An 18,667-nucleotide genomic window follows, 5' to 3' on the forward strand; every position below is an offset into this window, starting at 1 on the left:
TGGATTTAATTTTTACTCTATATCTCTTCTTTTTCCTAAAAAGTGATATCTTATAACCCTTAACCATTTTATTTAACTTGTATTTAAATTGGGAAGAATTAAATTATAGTACATATGAGGGTTAACCAATTTATTGAACTTGTATTCAAATTGGGAAGAATTAAAGTATAGTGCATATTTATAGATAAGAGGGTAAAACGATTTTACCCTTATAATCCCTTACCAATTTATATAACTTCTATTCAAATTGGGAAGAATTAAAGTTTAGTGCATGTGAATAGACAGAGGGTAATATGATTTTACCCTTATAACCCTTAACCAATTTATTTGACTTGGTATTCAAATTAAAGTTTAGTGATATGAATAAATATCCTCTATATAATAGATAGAAATTTCTCCACTTTCATTTGTTAATATACTGTAAAGATTTTAAACTGATTACAATATTCTTGAAAGAATAGTGGCCTTCGATCTTCTTCATCTTTTTCTCAAGAAAAAATGGCATTCCAAAATTACCAGGCCATGAACGCCAACAGTAGCTTGGTACTAATCCTATTTTTGGCGGTTCAGTACACCGCTTCAACAAATATTTTTCATTTCGTTGTAAGTATTATATTTGCAACGTTAAAGTTTATCATTTGTGTTGTCTACTAATCAGTTAATACATCAACAGATTGAAGGAACTTCTTTTGAAAGGCTTTGCCGATCGAAGAAGATTCTTACTGTCAACGGACGATTCCCAGGGCCTACCATATATGCGCTTGCTGGAGAAACGTTGTCCCTAGACGTTGAAAACAGAGGGAAGGACAACGTTACGATGTTTTGGTACAAAGATTCTACTTATCATTGTTTGTTTACGTCATTTGTTACTTTTGGTGACTGTTGTAAAAATGAAGTTGTAGGCGTGTTGGTAGACACGTGAAGTCTGATCAAGTGGAGTGGCTAGTTGAGGCAGGAGCTACCGTCAGAAAAAATATAACAATATCTGACGACGACGAAGGGACGCTATGGTGGCATGCCATGAACATCTGGCAACGCGCCACTGTTCATGGCGCTTTCATTGTCCATCCAGAACCCGATGATCATGTCGATATTCCCATCATTTTAGGTATAACAACATTCGAATTATTTTAAAATCACTAGTCTTTTTACTAACATATATATGTTTGATTGATTCTTCACAGGTGAATGGTGGAGGAAGGATGTCAAGGAGGTCTTCGTCGACTATATCGACTCAGGCAGGGACATAAAATCGGACGCTTTCACGATTAATGGACAACCTGGTGACTTGTACCCTTGTTCAAAGAATGGTATGCATAATTAGTTCAGTTCCATTTATTTATATCAAAATCTTCATATCCGATCTCTTTAAATAGTCAAGGAAAATACACTGGCCTTTTTTCCAAGTAATGGTGGAAGGGCCTTTAAAATTTGATAAAAGAAAGATGCATTAGTTGTTATTATGTATTGAAATTAAAAATCAGTTTTTTTTGGTTGGACTTTTCTGTTTGATTTTTAACATCTTTTATTAATTAAAAAAAATAAAATGGACAGGAACTTTTAGGATTGTAGTAGATATTGGGAAGAAATATCTTCTCAGAGTTGTGAACACTGCAATCCGAGACGACCTTTACTTTGGGATCGCAAGGCACAACTTAACTGTTATCGCGAGGGATGGACGTCCTATAACAAAGCAATTTATAACGGACTACGTCGAATTGACTAGTCAACACTCAATGGATTGCATATTCGAGGCGAACCAGCAACCAGATTATTATTATTATGCGGTTGCTGTAAAGAATAAAAGCGAGGCGTACGACCCGAATAAAATTACAACCGCTATCATAGAATACCAAGGGAGTTACATACCCTCCCTTGTACCTCTTCTTCCCAAATTGCCCCGCAACTACGATAAAAGTTCTAGTAGGGATTATTTATATGTAATAATGACTTTTGTAATTTTGGGTTCATTTGTTGTTTGGTATAGGCAGACTAATAGGGCTCACAGAAGCGCAACAGTCACTCCCATGTAAATTGTACCACTTACAGTAAACTTTTTTGATATTTGAAAAAAATTACAAATGGTTGATTTAATAGTGTTGAACAAGCGACGGAGGAAGTTGTTAATCTACAGGAACAGAACAGAGAATGGGCATGAACAGGAACACACTCAACCACAGGAAAAGGGAAGTAATTGGAACTGGAGTGCTATAGTCATAATATAGCAGGAGCCAAGGCAACATGATTTGGAGGCAAATGGTGTAAAAAAAAAAAAAACATCATGGAACTGGATTCACTTTTGATAATCAAAATGCTCAAGGAAAAAAGGCTAGTGGCTCAGATTGACCAGAATCATAGAAGTTACTTCTTCAATTCTAGATCTAGCTAGTATCAAGTTTGAGCATCAACTTGCAGACTGGCTAGCAAAGATGGTGATGAACTCTCAAACTAGCAACATTTATCTTTCGTCTCAACAACTTCCCAAGGCCACAAAAGGACTTCTCATTCTGGATAAGAGACAACTCCCGAGTATAAGGTCTAAAGTTGTTAGTTAGGCTTCTCTTCTTGCTCTAGTATTGATGGGTAATAAGCTGATTTTTGTGTTGTTTGCGCTTTTTTTTTATTTTTATTTTATTATGGATAGTTGCTATTCATGTGTTGTATTTAAACTTTTGTTATGATATACAACACCTTCAGTGCTACTCTTCTTTTTTTAATAGCTTATCTTAGAATACAGGTTGTGTCTATTCTTTTTTGAAAAAAGTAATAAATTTCAACAGTAAAAGAAGGGCAATAACACCTTACAAGAATAATATCAAATATAATCTAGACAACCTTACAAAAGATGCATAGTTACGAATAAATCCAATCTTCTATACATGTAAGAAGCAAGAAACTTGTGGTGCACAAAAAATAAATAGGGGATGAGGAACTATGTAAAATTCTTCTCTACTTCATCAAAAACATTTGTCAACATAAGTGACAAGGGAGCGATAATCTTATGTTTTGCATCTTCTTTCGTCTTCCAAAAGTCCAGCCAAACATTGTTTCTTTCTCACTACTTGGCATCACCAACCCTTTACCATAGGTTCCAATCTTTTCCACTCCGAAACCAAATTAATAAGTATAGAGATGGTACTTACTGGAATAATTGAATCTGCTACCCAAAGTTTATAATGTTCTTGAGCTATCAGCTGCCTATTCAATCAGAATTTTAGTACTGATAAACCATCTTTTTCACAAACCTGAACAACTATAGTATCTTTGGAGGTTGGACCTGCTTGTAAAGATTTTCAAAATATAGAAGCACAAGCTACAAGACTGATCAAAGAAGCATAGATTTTGTAAAGATACAGAAAAATGGAGATATTCAAGGAAACAATGCAACAAGTGTAAAAGCAACAACTAAAAAATCCATGCGCAACATACGTAAAATGTATCCATATTATTAAGCTAAAACATGTTTTTGGTTGATAAATTATTTTTAAACTTGAACTTTTCTTTTTTCTTCATATTGTTACATGCCTGATAAGTAGCAAAAATATGGAAGAAGTACAAATGAACCAAACTTACCTAGTAACATAAAATGTTGAACATTAACCACATCCAATGACAAGAACTCTGCTTGAACCACCTTCATTAGTTAGGACTGTGGAACTTTCAGCCCAAACATGCCCTTATGACTATAGATTCTAAATGAACAAATCAATATTTGAACGTCAAGGTGAAGAACATTCCTTTCAAACAACTGAATGCTGCATATACTCTCCAATAATCTGATAACGGAGCAATAAAATCAAATTGGGAACATGTTCAGGGGCTATGAGCATCAACTTCAAAATAATTAATCAAAACATCAATTCAATTTGATCTATTTATTAACCACAGAGCAGATTACTTAGAATGCTTAATGATAGTAATTAGTAATATTGCTATGAATGAGAATTCTTGAAGCATAACCATGAGGGGTTGGCATTGCAAAGTTTTACATGATGTTTTCTTTTGTATTTTCTACCTTTCTGATGACCAATGAGGAGATAACTTCAACCTTCAATGCACCCAATGTAAGTCACCATGGTTGGATCATCACAGCCAGCACGATCTCCATGAAGCTCAACTCACTTCATACATAACATAAGATTTTTTTCAAGTTGCATTGTTAGATAAGCAACTTGCCAGCTCAGCGTGGTCAATAATATAAGTAAGGTGTCAATATTTTTTACTTGAAAAGACAGTACTACTCCACTTTTTCATATTTGCATGAAATAATGATATGCTACATCATGAGGAATGCATCACAACACATACTTTTTTTTTGAAACTCGTAAAGTTGCATGCATCACAACACAAGGCATAATCAGTTCTTTAAGAATTGCAAATAGTATCGAATTCCCAAAATCAAAAGGTTAGGATATGGATAGTGGAGAAATCCATTTGAAATCATTTCTTTCATTATAATATGTTCATAAGTCAACTCAAGCCCCTAACTCGGGCAATTTTCTAAAGAATCACAGACTTTGCACATCAGTTAACAGTATCACATAAGCCTCTCCACAAGCTAACATCACAGTAAGGTCTAACGACTAGCCTAGCAACGTTTTTCAGCAATAAGCTACTAGGTTGGGACCACATAAATCATTTTCGAAACACAAATTAAGCATGAAATTGCCAAAGAGAAGGTAAAATGACTAATTCGCAATTTTACAAGATATGGGACACTACATGTTATTGGTTGAAAACAAAACCAATCAATTTATTCGATTTTTGATTTATTAAAACAAAACCTAACCAAGTATAATATTCATTTATTTGGTTTGATTGTTATTTATTTTGGTTTAGTTCAGATCGATTTTTCAATTATTAACCATACACAAAATTTAAATTAATAAAAATAATCATTCTAAAGAGGATAAAAAACAACAACAATTCATATAAAATGAGAAATAATCAGAATGATTAACATAACAGAACTAATTTACGTGGCACATACCGTGACATTACGCAATTGAGATGCGTGAAAGATAATTAGATACCACGTGAGCTAAAAAGTTGCACAAAATTACCAAAAAATAAGTTAGAAGAGTAATAAGACCTTAGTTTAGTTAAGGTGTGCTTCTGATTCGATCATGGTCTAAGGTACTTGTGCATTTTTTTAAAATTGTATAAAATATATTTAATATACAAAACGAACAGTAAAATATACAAAAATGATATAACTAACCGGAAAAAAAAAACTCAATTATATGTTTAGACAAAAATCAGTCACAAACAACCTTAGTATGGAATTCGATACCAATTATATACATCTACAAATTATTTTCAAACAAATCAACTACTCCATATAAAATATCATTTTAATCGACATTCGTAATCAATAACACAGTAGTTCAAATTAAAGACAAATAAACTAAGAAATATATGAAATCATATACATTGAATGTAGTCAGAAAATTTTACAACTCATAATGAATAAATTTTATGTTTACGTTTTCGTTGTTCCAGCCACAAAAATAAATTAATTGTTTTTGTATTAATACAGAATAAACTTTGATTAAAGGAAACCATAAATAGTCCTCAAAAGGAAGAAGTTTTATTTTGATAACATATTATAATTATACTAAATTACCTTTAATTAAGGCATTTCTCAATTAATGCTTAATTAGTTAGATATAATTAGATAGATTTTTTATATGATTAATTATAAATAGAATGAATTATACAAATCATAAATATAATAGCAATTTAAACTATAGTTATGTTATGTAAATAGACAAACTATAGTTAAGGATACCTATTATGTTTCTTGTTGTAGTTGTATATGAATTTTTTTCTTAGTAACAAAAAGTAACATATTTAGTAAAAATAATTATACTTTATAAATATTAGTAATAATGTAAAAAGATGTCATTATTTTAAAAGTTTTATGGATTCCAATTTTCTTCCTATTTTATCTTCCTTTTCAATTAATTCTATATATCTTTTTTTTTTAAAAAAAAAAACATTCTCTCTCATATTTATCTTTTCAAATTCTTAATTCTCTCTTCCATTTTAAACTATTTCTTCCTCATATTTATCTTTTTTGATTTTCCTCCAACATTCAAGTTGTTAATAATTCTCTGACATATATTTTGGTTTTTTTTTTTTTAATAAAAAATTGGATCAACATGAATTCCTTTGATTATGGTCCCTAATCTTTATCATATTTTCAGATTTCTTTCGAATTTTGTTTTTGTTTAAATCTTAAAAAGTCGTTTATTTTTTTCAATCTTCATTAGGGTTTACTCTCCAATGGTTGAATCCAAGAGGCTTACTAGAGGTATGCATCTTAATCAATCAATTTCTAGTGATTTCTCATTCTTTTATTTATTTATTTATTGCTCAAGAAATAGCGAATATTGTATGATCTGCTGCTAAAATGAGGGAAGAAAGAGGGTCAAAACATTTAGAAGACCCAATTGGTGTGCAAAACCTTCCTCAATTTCATAACGCAATGTAGAATCTTCGTCTACTTATGGGGATCTTGAAAAAGATGACGAAAGACCGAATAGTTGTCAAACAATTTTCTATTAGTTTGTTTTCTATTTATACTTCTTTTTTAGAATTTGGTATTCTTTCTCAATTTTCATTCAAATCGCTACGTATACTATCAATATTTGTATTTATTAAACATTTCATGTTGCATAGTTTATGGTTCTTGTATTTGTCCCTAATTTGTAATAATACAAAGATATGTCAAATAGTTATGTATTTTATTTATAGGAAGAACAACTTTCTATTAATTTATTTGTATTTGTATACAAATACAAATAATATACATATTGAAATGAATACGCCTTAGAAATGGAAATAAGATTCTGAAAAGAAAAATAAATGTATAGTGAAAAAATATATGAGTACACATGTATTTCTTAAATAGCTACACATTTATTTGACATACATATTGGAATGAATATGAACCAATAAAGAAATACAAGTTTATTATCCAAAATACAACATGAAAACTAGAATGAATACTAATACAAACAGTACACATATTGGAATAAGTACGTTTTAAGCAAGAATACAAAATTTTAAAAAATAAAACAAATACACTGTGAGAAAAGTATGTCAAATAACATATAAAACTATAGGTGTTCAAATTTCTAAAATTAATTTTTTTAATTAATAGATAAAACTATAATGTATTATCATAAAGTTTCATAACAATAATTAGTGGGAATTGAATATTAAATTTTTTGATTATATGATTTTCATAACAATAATTATTGAAAAATTGATATTGAAATTTTATAGATGTGGTACTTCTTTGATTCCGTGATTTTCATAACAATAATTAGTGAAAATTGAATATTCATTTTGATAAATAAAAGTGTTCAGAAACAAAAAAAAAAGATTAAGAAAAATGGATATTGAATATTTTAGAACAATGGAGAAGGGTGTGTTTTTAGGGAAAAAAAAAAGAAGAATAAGATGAGAGTTGATGTATTTTGATAAATTGTAAGTAATGAGACTATTAGCATTTGTTCCTTTTTAAAAATAATTTATCTCCCCTAATTTTCTCCAATCTTATATAAAAATTGTATTCTTTAAATAAATAAAAAAAAAGAATATAAAGAAGATACATAATAAATTTATATTTCGATATTTTTATTAAATATTAAAAGTGTTGTTAATGAACTCTTTAAATGTTAAAATATTGACATTTTGAAAATTTTCCTAAAAACAAATAAGAAAGGGAGAAAAATTATTGGGCCCAAGTCTGGTTATGTACACCTGGGCCACCATTGGGCGTAATTCAGTTTTGGGCTTTTGACCCGTTTATATTTGGCACAATTTTTCATTTTTGTACATGTCCTATGCTATCAAATAAACATGGGAAATTTAGCGATTAAGATAACTTTAAGAACATAATTAATTAAAATAATATTAATTTAATTTTTTTCGTGAAAATGGCAGAATAACAATATGTTATTAATTTTACGTATTTTAGATTTTAGTTTTATTAAATTTGTGTATTTTAGATTTTAGTATATATATTATTATTATTAATTAATGTATTTATAAAAACTCATTTATTGGACCAAAACATGGTCCAATAACCATTTAATGAAAAAAGAAATTAATAATTACATGTACAGTTCCGAGAAATGTAAAACTTAAATCCATTCAAAATTTTCAGATTATCATGGTACAATAATCATTTAATGAAAAAAGAAAAAAAAATTAATAATTACATGTACAACTCCAAGAAATGTAAAACTTAAATCCATTCAAACATTTCAGATTATTCCAAATTTTCAAGTTTTTTTCATCAAAATTTCTAGATTCTTCATCAAAGCCATTGATTATCAAGGATTCAAGCAGATTTTCGAGCTCATAAAGGATTATTATTAAAGCAGATTTCGTGGTGGCAAGGTTAGTTCTGATTTTATATATCACGATTTTATGAATTATTTATGTGATTTTGTTTTAATATTCATCATACATTTATGATTTTGTATTTTTTGTCCCTTTCTTTTGTGATTTTCTTTTAATGTTTAAGATTAGGTAGATTATGAAAATTCATATAATATAAAATCATTTTTGTTAGATGTTCAATACGGTTTAACAGTTGTTAAAAGAATTTTTTTTTCTTCAGATTTTTGGATTGTAAAAAAAAAAAGAGTGTATTGTATGCAATGGCTGATTCAGTCAGAATTACTAGAGGTATAAACAACAACATTCAAAATTTTCCGGAATTTCCCTCATTTGATTTGTGCATTACTCATGCTATCAAAAAAGTTCCTAGATTTAACAAGATCAAAATATAATCTAGGAACTTTTTTGGTAGCATGAGTAATGCGCAAATCAAATGAGGGAAATTCCGAAAATTTTTGAATATTGTTGTTTATACCTCTAGTAATTCTTACTGAATCACCCATTGCATACAATACACTCTTTTTTATCTAACAATCCAAAAATCTGGAAAAAAAAAAAGAAATTTTCTTTTAACAACTGGTAAACCGTATTGAACATCAAACAAAAATGATTCTATATATATGAATTTTCATAATAAACCTAATCTTAAACTTTCAAAGAAAATCACAAAAAAGGGACAAAAAATACAAAATCATAGATGTATGATGGATATTATAACAAAATCACATAAATAATCCATAAAATCGTGATATATAAAATCAGAATTTTAACAAAAACATAAAAAAAAAATCAGAACTGAAAGTTGAACTAACCTTGCCACCACGAAATCTGCTTTAATAATAATCCTTTATGAGCTCGAAAATCTGTTTGAATCCTTGATAATCAATGACTTTGATGAAGAATCTGGAAATTTTGATGAAAAAAACTTGAAAATTTTGAATGTGTTTAAGTTTTAAGAACTGTACATGTAATTATTAATTTCTTTTTTCTTTTTTTCATTAAATGGTTATTGGACCATGATAATCTGAAAATTTTGAATGCATTTAAGTTTTACATTTCTTGATACTGTACATGTAATTATTAATTTCTTTTTTCATTAAATGGTTATTGGACCATGTTTTGGTCCAATAAATGAGTTTGCATAAATACACTAAATTAATAATAATATATTCTAAATTACACAAAAATTTAATAAAACTAAAATCTAAAATACGTAAAATTAATAAACATATTGTTATTCTGTCATTTTCGCTAAAAAAAATAAAATTGATGTTAATGTTCTTAAAGTTGTCTTAATTGATAGACATCAGACAAAGAAGAGTTTATTACCTCTTGTAGAACGGTGAATCTGGGACGAAAGAAGAGCCTTCCACGACCAACCTCAAACCCCTACGATTCCGACGAACTAAACATAGGCAGACGCAAGCAAAGACAAAACAAAATTGAACCCTATCGGTCGGCGTTGTACGCTGCTGGACCATTGGAAATGGGCAGTATATTATGAAATGGGCTACTGAAATTAAGGAAAATTGATAGAACAGACTGCTGGATTTGTGTTGGGCTGATAAGTCGGCTGAAATGGCCCAATTTTGGTCAAAAAATTGAATTAAGCCATATAGAATTCAAAACATAGCCGATTCGAGTGGCTAGAATTTAAACACGATGAATTAAGATTAATTAATTAGCAAGCTTATTTAATTGATGAAATTAAATATTAAGCTAAATTACTTAAAATCATAAATATAAATTAAATTAAACTATTTTTATTGACTTTTTAATTAAAATGAAATCTTTTTGAGATCATTTTAGAATATCCATAAAATATACTAATTATATAGAAACAATATACATTATTTTAATTGAAAATTATAAAAAGTAACAAATCTATTTAAAGTAACTTGCCAACAATATCATATATTTTTTAAAATTTAATAAAACTACTTATTTGTTTGAATTGATCTATAATGTAGATGTCCAAAATTAGGTGTCAACATATAAGAGAATATGAATAACAAAGGAATGTACTCCCTTCATTACAAAAACAAGGACCTAGTTTGCTTGGAACGAAATTTAAGAAAATAAAGAAGATTTTTTAATTTTGTGATTTTAAACTAAAATTATATCAAATGTACTAAAATGCCCTTTAATATTGTAGTTTTAAACATTTCACGTAAAAAATTAAAGTGTTGCTAAAAAAGTAAATGGATCATTCTTTTTTAAACAAATTGAAAAGGAAATAGGGACATTATTTTTGAAAAGGAGGGAGTAACAAAAAAGAAGAAACTAACTAGTATCCAAGGACAAGCAAATATCAAAATTACATGATCTTTTTACTCATAGAAATATTATGAAGTATCTTCACATATTACTATTATATAAATAAAATAACAAAAGAAGTATTATATTATTTTATTATTGTTATTTAAATATTAATAATATATAAAAATACTTTATAATATTTCTAACAATGAACTGATAGTATATAATTTGGTTGTCAACTATCAAAGATACTAGTTAATTTAGGGAATATTCATGCAATGACTAAATTTTGGTGATAATATTATTCATTATATTTGAATATTAAGACATTTAAATCAAATCTTTTAAAATTGGAATCCTAATTATAATTTTCTTGTTATTATTATTTAAATATTTTTAATATATGAATATACTATATAGTTTTTGCAAAAACAAATTGACAGCATAATTTTACTGACCACTTTCAGTGTATACTAATTAATTTGGAGAATATTTGTACAATGGATAAATTTGGAATTAATTTTATTGAATTATATTTGAATATTATTTATAATTTAAATCTTAGATTTCGATAATCAGATTGCATTCCATGTTTGACTAAATAACCATTTCTTCTGCACTATAAATATATAAATATATAGGTTATTTAAGAAATATAATGGGGAAAAAAAAGATGGCAATGATGTTTACAACTCTATGCTTCATCATTTTAGTTTGGACTACCGTTGCCTTTTGTTTGGTTGAAGGTTATGGGTCTAGTCAAAATCTCGTCCTTGAGGTATAAATTTCATATTTCTTATAGAAATATTTATACGTTTTTTTTAATGGATAAATTATAGTGAAATTAATTTATATTTGCAGACTATTCACGGAGATATTTATGATTGTGTGGATATTTATAAACAACCAACTCTTTTGCACCCGATGCCGCACAAAGAAAGAATCAAGGTGCAAGATTTATACTCATGCAACTGAACTGATTTCTTCTTCTTTTCTTTTGACAAACAAAAGCTGATAATACCCAATTCTATTGTTTGCAATGTTTTGTATTTTTATCTCAGGTGGAATCAAGTTTTTGAAACTTGTGAATTTTGATGTAAATAATTTATACATTCTTTAATAATTTGAAAAGATAAATCTATTATTAGTAATTGACATAAGATGTCTTCCCAAATTTTATTAATTTATGTTAAGAGTTCAAGTTATAGATCTACACCAATTATCTTATAATAGGGTTAAATTAGCCCATATCTTTTTCTTTATAAGATATAGCTAATTCATAATTAAAACTCTTATTAAACTTGCATAAAATTAATGTTTATACATAATATATTTAGTATAACTTTTTGAGAAATAATGTTTAACCGATCACTCTTTGATCAACTCTATCATTGTCACCAAAATCTAACCCTTACATGCATTTATTTTCAGTAATATTTTATGTTTATTTAAATATAATTTTTCTTGTACTTTCTTTGAAATACATCATTTTTTTCTGCACGTATGGGGATTTTCGAAACAACAGATGACAATTGCTAAGGAGCTAGAAAAACAAAGATCAATCAAAGGCGAGCGATTGCAAAAAGCTAAAAATATTTATTTTAAGACAGAAGAATTCTGGTTGAATAAAACAGGTTGTCCGATTGGAACGTCCCTATTCGACGATTGACAGAAGAACAACTCCAAAATGCCAAAGATGCCTCCTTAAGTATATCCCTTGCTGAAGATATCATCGATGTAACTACTTCTTTAATTATTCAAATTTATTATAAATACTCAACAAATTCAATTTCAAATAGTTAAATTTAATCTGATACTACACTTCAGTTTGCAGGAATTAGTATGAATGCATCTCCAGAAATAAAAAGTTTTACAAGTGCCACAGCTACTATTACTTTGTATAATTTTTATGTAAATGGAGCTGGCCAATATAGTTCCGCAGCAATATTTCATCAAAGTGCAGATAATGACCCAAATTTCGAGCAAATACAAGCCGGATGGATTGTAAGTTTTCATAAAACATCAATGATTTGAACCTAATAAAGTACTTTTTTTGATGATTCGATTTCCTGAAGTTAATGTTTGATTTAGGTACATCCACAACTATACGGTGATAGCCGGACTCGATTATACTCCCATGGACAGTAAGTATATTAGAAATTAATTGGTATTTTTCATAAAGAAATAATTCAAAATCATGTAGAATAAGTTTAGTTTCATTTTTTTTTTAATTATATAGATGGATGGCGGTCGGAAAACAGGATGTTACAATAATATTTGTCCAGGTTTTGTTCAACTTGACACTGATGTACCCATAGATTATGCATTCCCAAAAATCTCTAGGCCAATGTATGATGACTATGAATTGGAAATTCAGTTATACAAGGATGAAGGTAAGTAAATTACATACCGTTGTAATACTTTGGAATATTAGTATCAACAAGTATGTTGTTGTTGTAACTCTGTTGTTATTTATTTTTGCAGACTATTATCTTTTGTTTCAGGGTGCGTTTAGTATTGGTTTATGGCCGGAGACCCTTTTTAATGAACTGAGAAATGGATCGCAGGTAGTGCGATATGGAGGACAGGCGTTTACACCAGCGGGTCAACAATTTAGTCCCCCCATGGGAAATGGTAATTTTGAGGATGGCAATCCACACACCACTTGTCATATGCGTCAAGTCATGTATGGAGTGGGCTATGATCAAGATGTTCAACCCGATGAATCGTTGGTTCAAACGCATCAATCTAGATGTTATCATGAAGGAAGTCAACATAATGCTCATGATGATTACTGGGATTATAATTTTGTATTTGGGGGTGCTGGTTTTTGCTGAGATGCACCAACGGCTTGTATTGTACTGATATATAAAACTAAGAAGCTATTATATTAGTTCTTGCAATTGCAGTTGCAATTTATTTTGGGTGATTCAGTACTTGATGTGCCTGTTATTGAAAACATATTTATTTCAATTCACACTCTTCACTTAATAATTAGCTAACAAGTGTGGTGAGACAACTGAGATTTTTTACATTTTAGATAAGCGAATTTTTTTTAGTTTGAACTTAGGAATAAAGAAATTCTTGACGGAAAACACTTTCTCCTGTAATGTGAACGCTGCACTTTACTTTGGGATCGCAAGACACAACTTAACTGTAATTGCAATGGTCCTATAACAAAGCCATTTACAACAAACTACGTGAAATTGAATTGGGCAAAATTTTCTGAAGAATTTCCACAACAATTAACAGTATCACATAAGCCTCCACACAAGCTAACATCACAGTAAGACATCAATCCAATTTAAAACAGAGATATAACACTCGCTAACTCCTAAGGCACATACGACTTGTGCAAATTAATCAATGAAAAAGACAATAACTCAAGTGAAGAAATCAACACAAATTCATAAATATTTAACTCATTCCCGACAACAACACATAATCCAAACTATCAAAAACAAATTAACGCTAATTATTGGACCTGTGCATAGAGGGTGCTAACTGTCCTTGGCGGTCTTGATTGTAACCTAATTATTGTTTCTATCTAATTTGCAATTTTGGGAAAGTGTGCTTTCACTGTGAAGAAACTAAGCTTTTACTGAGTTTTAAGTTGGACCTTTCGTATAAATCAATTCATTGTTGTGGGATTAGTGTCTCTACTGTTGTTTGTTCCTTAATCTTGCAGAAGGTCCATGGTATTCCTGATTCCCTTATGAAAGATATTAAAAACATAACATGCGAATATTTTCATCAACCCTATGAAGAGAAAAATGAAGATCATACTCTCTGCAGAAACTGGATACAGGTTTATTCCTGTTGTTAACTTAAATTGTTACTATTTCGATATATTATCTTTATTAATGGTTTCTTATGTATCATGAAAGTAGAGGATATCAAAGAATTGGAGAGAATATAACCAAAGGCATACCTGATATACGCGAAGCTATTGATGTATGTTATACTATTAATTACTTCAAGTGTGTGTGTATTTGTTATTCTAGATAAAAATTAAGTATCCCCGTTGTTGTAGACGAGTTATCCAAGGTTTCTTCACCATTGCCTAAAGTTTTTGAGTTGGATTTTGATTGGTGTTGGATCAAAGTCAGATTCCCATTAAATCTATTTTCACCCCTAAGTTCATGCTTATAGCTACATTATTTTCTTATTATGGCCCAATTGCATATTATCTATTTCTTTTGGACATTTATTTTACTTTTTCATTTGAAGTTTTGCATTAGACACTAAGGAACTTTCACATATTATGCAATATATAGTCATTAGCTCACGGAGGTTTGGGAGTGTGTACTCCAGTTTCTGATGTTGTGTAAAATTGGAACAGATTGAATTACTACGTTATAAGATATTGTAGACGTGTAAATATGTAGTCCTTCTATGCAAGTAAGGAAACATTAGACTTGTGTGGAGCAGATGAGTTGCACAGGGTAACTGTTAATGCAAGAAAGAATATGCCTTGTGTTTATTTCATCAAAATAGCCAGTGGTGTAAACAAAAGGAGTAGACTTAGTTCTTGCTGTTAGCCTCGTCATGAACTCTCTTGATCATATCTTCTATGTGCAGAAAATTTCATATATTTTTGAATGTTTCAACTTTTTTTAATTTTAAAGCATTCATTACTTGTTTTTTTCCTTTTTCCTACCCATAATCAATATGCATGATAGTGATGGGTAACAATTAGCTATAATTGTTTGGATTTAATTTTTACTCTATATCTCTTCTTTTTTCCTAAAAAAGTGATAACTTATAACTCTAAACCAACTTATTGCACTTCGTTTCAAATTGGATAGTGCATATGAATAGATAAGAGGGTAAAATGATTTTACCCTTATAACCCTAAACCAATTTATTTAACTTCTATTCAAATTGGGAAGAATTAAAGTTGAGTGATATGAATAAATATAGCTGTATTGCCTTTTATCCTCTATATAATAGATAGAAATTTCTCCACTTTCATTTGTTAATTTACTGTAAAAGAGTTTAAACTGATTACAATATTCTTGAAAGAATAGTGCCCTTCGATCTTCTTCATCTTTTCTCAAGAAAAATGGCATTCCAAAACCAGACCATGAAAGCCAACACTAGTTTCGTACTAATCCTATTTTTCGCGGTTCAGTACACCGCTTCAACAAATGTTTTTCATTTTGTTGTAAGTATTATATTGTATGTTTTTTGCAACGTTAAAATTTATCATTTGTGTTGTGTACTAATCAGTTTATATATCAACAGATTGAAGAAACTTCTTTCGATAGGCTTTGTCAATCGAAGAAGATTCTAACTGTCAACGGACAATTCCCAGGGCCTACCATATATGCGCTTGCTGGAGAAACGTTGTCCCTAGACGTTGAAAACAGAGGGAAGGACAACGTTACGATGTTTTGGTACAAAGATTCTACTTATCATTGTTTGTTTACGTCATTTGTTACTTTTGGTGACTGTTGTAAAATGAAGTTGTAGGCGTGTTGGTAGACACGTGAAGTCTGATCAAGTGGAGTGGCTAGTTGAGGCAGGAGCTGCCGTCAGAAAAAATATAACAATATCTGAAGACGACGAAGGGACGCTATGGTGGCATGCCATGAACATCTGGCAACGCGCCACTGTTCATGGCGCTTTCATTGTCCATCCAGAACCTGATGATCATGTCGATATTCCCATCATTTTAGGTATAACAGCATTCGAATAATTTAGTTTCTTTTGAAACCACAAGTCTTTTTACTAACATATATATGTTTGATTAATTCTTCACAGGTGAATGGTGGAAGAAGGATGTCAAGGAGGTCTTCGTCGACTATATCGACTCAGGCAGTGACGTAAAATCGAACGCTTACACGATCAATGGACAGCCTGGTGACTTCTACCCTTGTTCAAAAAATGGTATGCGTGAGTCGTCCAGTTCAATTTATTTATATCAAACTTAATTAATCTATTAAAAGTCAAAATCATCTCCTTAATTAGGCTTTTAAAATAGTTAAGGAAAAGACATGGCTTTTTTCCAAGTAATGGTGGAAGGGCCTTTAAAATTTGATAAAAGAAAAATGCATTAGCTGTTATTATGTTGTTATTATTGTATTGAAATTTTAAAAAGATAATGTCATCAAATTTCACTTGGATCAGTTTATGTCAAACCTGGTAAAGATTTTACTTTTTATTTTCTCTAGTTATTTGTTGAATTCATTTTAATGTTCTTTTATTAAATTATATTTGCACAGGAACTTTTAGGATAGTAGTGGATACTGGGAAGAAATATCTTCTCAGAATTGTAAACGCTGCGATCCATAAAAAACTTTACCTTGGGATCGCCTCGCACAACTTAACCGTAATCGCGATGGATGGTAGTCCTATCATAGAGCCATTATCAACCCCCTTTGTCGAATTGACTAGACAACACTCGATTGATTGCATCTTCGAGGCGAACCAGCAGCCAAATTATTATTATTATATGGTTGCTTCAACGAATATTAGCGAGGCATATGACACGAATAAAATTACAACCGCCATCATCGAATACCAAGGGAGTTACAAACCCTCTTTACCACCACTTCTACCTCTTCTTCCCAACTTGTCCCCCAACTATGATAAAAGCTCTAGTAGGGATTATTTATATGTAATATTGACTTTTGTAATTTTGGGTTTATTTTTTTGTACGACATTCATTATGTGGTATAGGCAGACTAATATGGCTCATAGAAGTGCAACGGTCACTCCCATGTAAATTGTATTTCTTATAACAAAGTTTTATTATATTTGAAAAATTACAAATTGTACCCCCAACAACATGTAAACATCGTCTATGTATTTCGTATGTTGTGACTTGGGTATAGGTAAGTTTATGTCCAGCGATACATAAGATATGCAATCACATACACTCAATCGACATATACATATTTCTCTGTATACGGAATCTGCTACTAACAGCAAAACTAGGCTTGGTATGGCTAAGGTGAGAGTGGAATTGGAAAGTGTCTGGGTTGGTTTAGAGGATGACAATTCACCATTTGATTCAAAAGTTGGAATATGAAACTATTTTTTTCTTGCTAGGCCTCAATCAGTTCTACAGGAAAAGGAGGCTAAGCAGAGCAAGGAAGTCGTTAATGGTGTTGAACACGCGATGGAGGAAGCTGTTAATCTACAAGAACAGAACAACACAGAGCTTAGTAATGATGAGCTTTACAGAATGGGCATGATACCAACGACAAAGGCAAACAAGTCCTAGTCTTTACATCTTAAGTTACAGAAAAAAGTTACAAGGAAGTAAACAAAAAAGATGCCAAAGAAAAAGAGTAAGATTACCTTCAAACCTACAGACCATTCCCTCTTGCTCATTGAAGCTACTACAGACCATTCCCTCTTGCTCATTGAAGCTACCTCTTCAATACTACGTCTTGCTAGTATCAAGTTTGAGCATTGCTACAGAGAAGCCAATCAACTTGCAGACGGGCGCAAAGACAGTGATGAACTCTCAAACTAGAAACATTTATCTTTCGGCTCAACAACTTCCTCAGGCCGCAAAATGACTTTTCATTCTGGATAAGAGACAAGTCACGAGTATAAGGTCTAAAGTTGATAAGGAATTTCTTTTTGTTAGTTAGGCTTCTCCTTTTGATGCAGTATTGATGGGCAATAAGCTGATTTTTGTGTTGTTTGCCCATTTTTTTGATGGATAGTTTCTATCAATGTGTTGTATTTAAACTTTTGTTATGATATACAACACCTCCAGTGCTACTGGAATTATTTCATAAAAAAAAGCTTAACTTAGAACACAGGTTGTGTCTACTCTTTTAAAAAAAAAAAATTGGAAAAAGTAATAAATTTCAACAGTAAAAGAAAGGCAATAACACACCCATATAGAAGTATAGTATATATAGACAACCTTATAAAAGATAAATTTTTACGAATAAATCCAATGTAAGCAAGAAACTTGTGAGTGCACGAAAAGTAAATGAGGGATGAGGAACTATTGCAAAATTCTTCT

At 30.2% G+C, this 18,667-nt stretch overlaps 3 protein-coding genes and 1 long non-coding RNA gene across 7 annotated transcripts; 3 read left to right on the forward strand and 1 right to left on the reverse strand.

Moving 5' to 3' along the window:
* The first annotated feature begins 376 nt into the window (after nucleotides 1-376).
* Nucleotides 377-2,094, forward strand: LOC101244180 (laccase-14-like). 2 transcript variants are annotated; one of them, XM_019213572.3, is made up of 5 exons: nucleotides 377-543; nucleotides 674-825; nucleotides 897-1,108; nucleotides 1,185-1,310; nucleotides 1,555-2,094. In XM_019213572.3, the coding sequence occupies exons 1-5, from the start codon at nucleotides 499-501 to the stop codon at nucleotides 2,031-2,033; spliced, it is 1,014 nt and encodes a 337-aa protein (XP_019069117.1). In that variant the 5' UTR covers nucleotides 377-498; the 3' UTR covers nucleotides 2,034-2,094. The 2 variants fall into 2 exon arrangements, with proteins under 2 accessions (XP_019069117.1, XP_010319710.1); XM_010321408.4 differs by having other exon boundaries at nucleotides 379-603.
* Nucleotides 2,095-3,426: 1,332 nt separating this feature from the next.
* On the reverse strand, nucleotides 3,427-10,003 carry LOC104646909 (uncharacterized). The gene is made up of 4 exons (XR_741062.4): nucleotides 9,748-10,003; nucleotides 9,231-9,321; nucleotides 4,016-4,121; nucleotides 3,427-3,776 (listed from the first exon to the last, which is right to left on the reverse strand). It is a non-coding gene; the product is annotated as an uncharacterized lncRNA (long non-coding RNA).
* Nucleotides 10,004-12,874: 2,871 nt separating this feature from the next.
* Nucleotides 12,875-13,610, forward strand: LOC104646907 (protein neprosin-like). The gene is made up of 2 exons (XM_019213505.3): nucleotides 12,875-13,070; nucleotides 13,162-13,610. The coding sequence occupies exons 1-2, from the start codon at nucleotides 12,917-12,919 to the stop codon at nucleotides 13,512-13,514; spliced, it is 507 nt and encodes a 168-aa protein (XP_019069050.2). The 5' UTR covers nucleotides 12,875-12,916; the 3' UTR covers nucleotides 13,515-13,610.
* Nucleotides 13,611-15,559: 1,949 nt separating this feature from the next.
* On the forward strand, nucleotides 15,560-17,993 carry LOC104646906 (laccase-14-like). 3 transcript variants are annotated; one of them, XM_010321404.4, is made up of 5 exons: nucleotides 15,560-15,844; nucleotides 15,925-16,076; nucleotides 16,147-16,358; nucleotides 16,444-16,569; nucleotides 16,905-17,439. In XM_010321404.4, the coding sequence occupies exons 1-5, from the start codon at nucleotides 15,743-15,745 to the stop codon at nucleotides 17,405-17,407; spliced, it is 1,095 nt and encodes a 364-aa protein (XP_010319706.1). In that variant the 5' UTR covers nucleotides 15,560-15,742; the 3' UTR covers nucleotides 17,408-17,439. The 3 variants fall into 3 exon arrangements, with proteins under 3 accessions (XP_010319706.1, XP_010319707.1, XP_010319708.1); XM_010321405.4 differs by having other exon boundaries at nucleotides 15,607-15,844; nucleotides 16,153-16,358; XM_010321406.4 differs by lacking the exon at nucleotides 16,905-17,439 and adding an exon at nucleotides 17,734-17,993 and having other exon boundaries at nucleotides 15,609-15,844.
* The last annotated feature ends 674 nt before the right edge of the window (nucleotides 17,994-18,667 follow it).

Source organism: Solanum lycopersicum, chromosome 4 (genome assembly GCF_036512215.1).
Source record: "Solanum lycopersicum chromosome 4, SLM_r2.1".
NCBI classification, from domain to species: Eukaryota; Viridiplantae; Streptophyta; class Magnoliopsida; order Solanales; family Solanaceae; genus Solanum; species Solanum lycopersicum.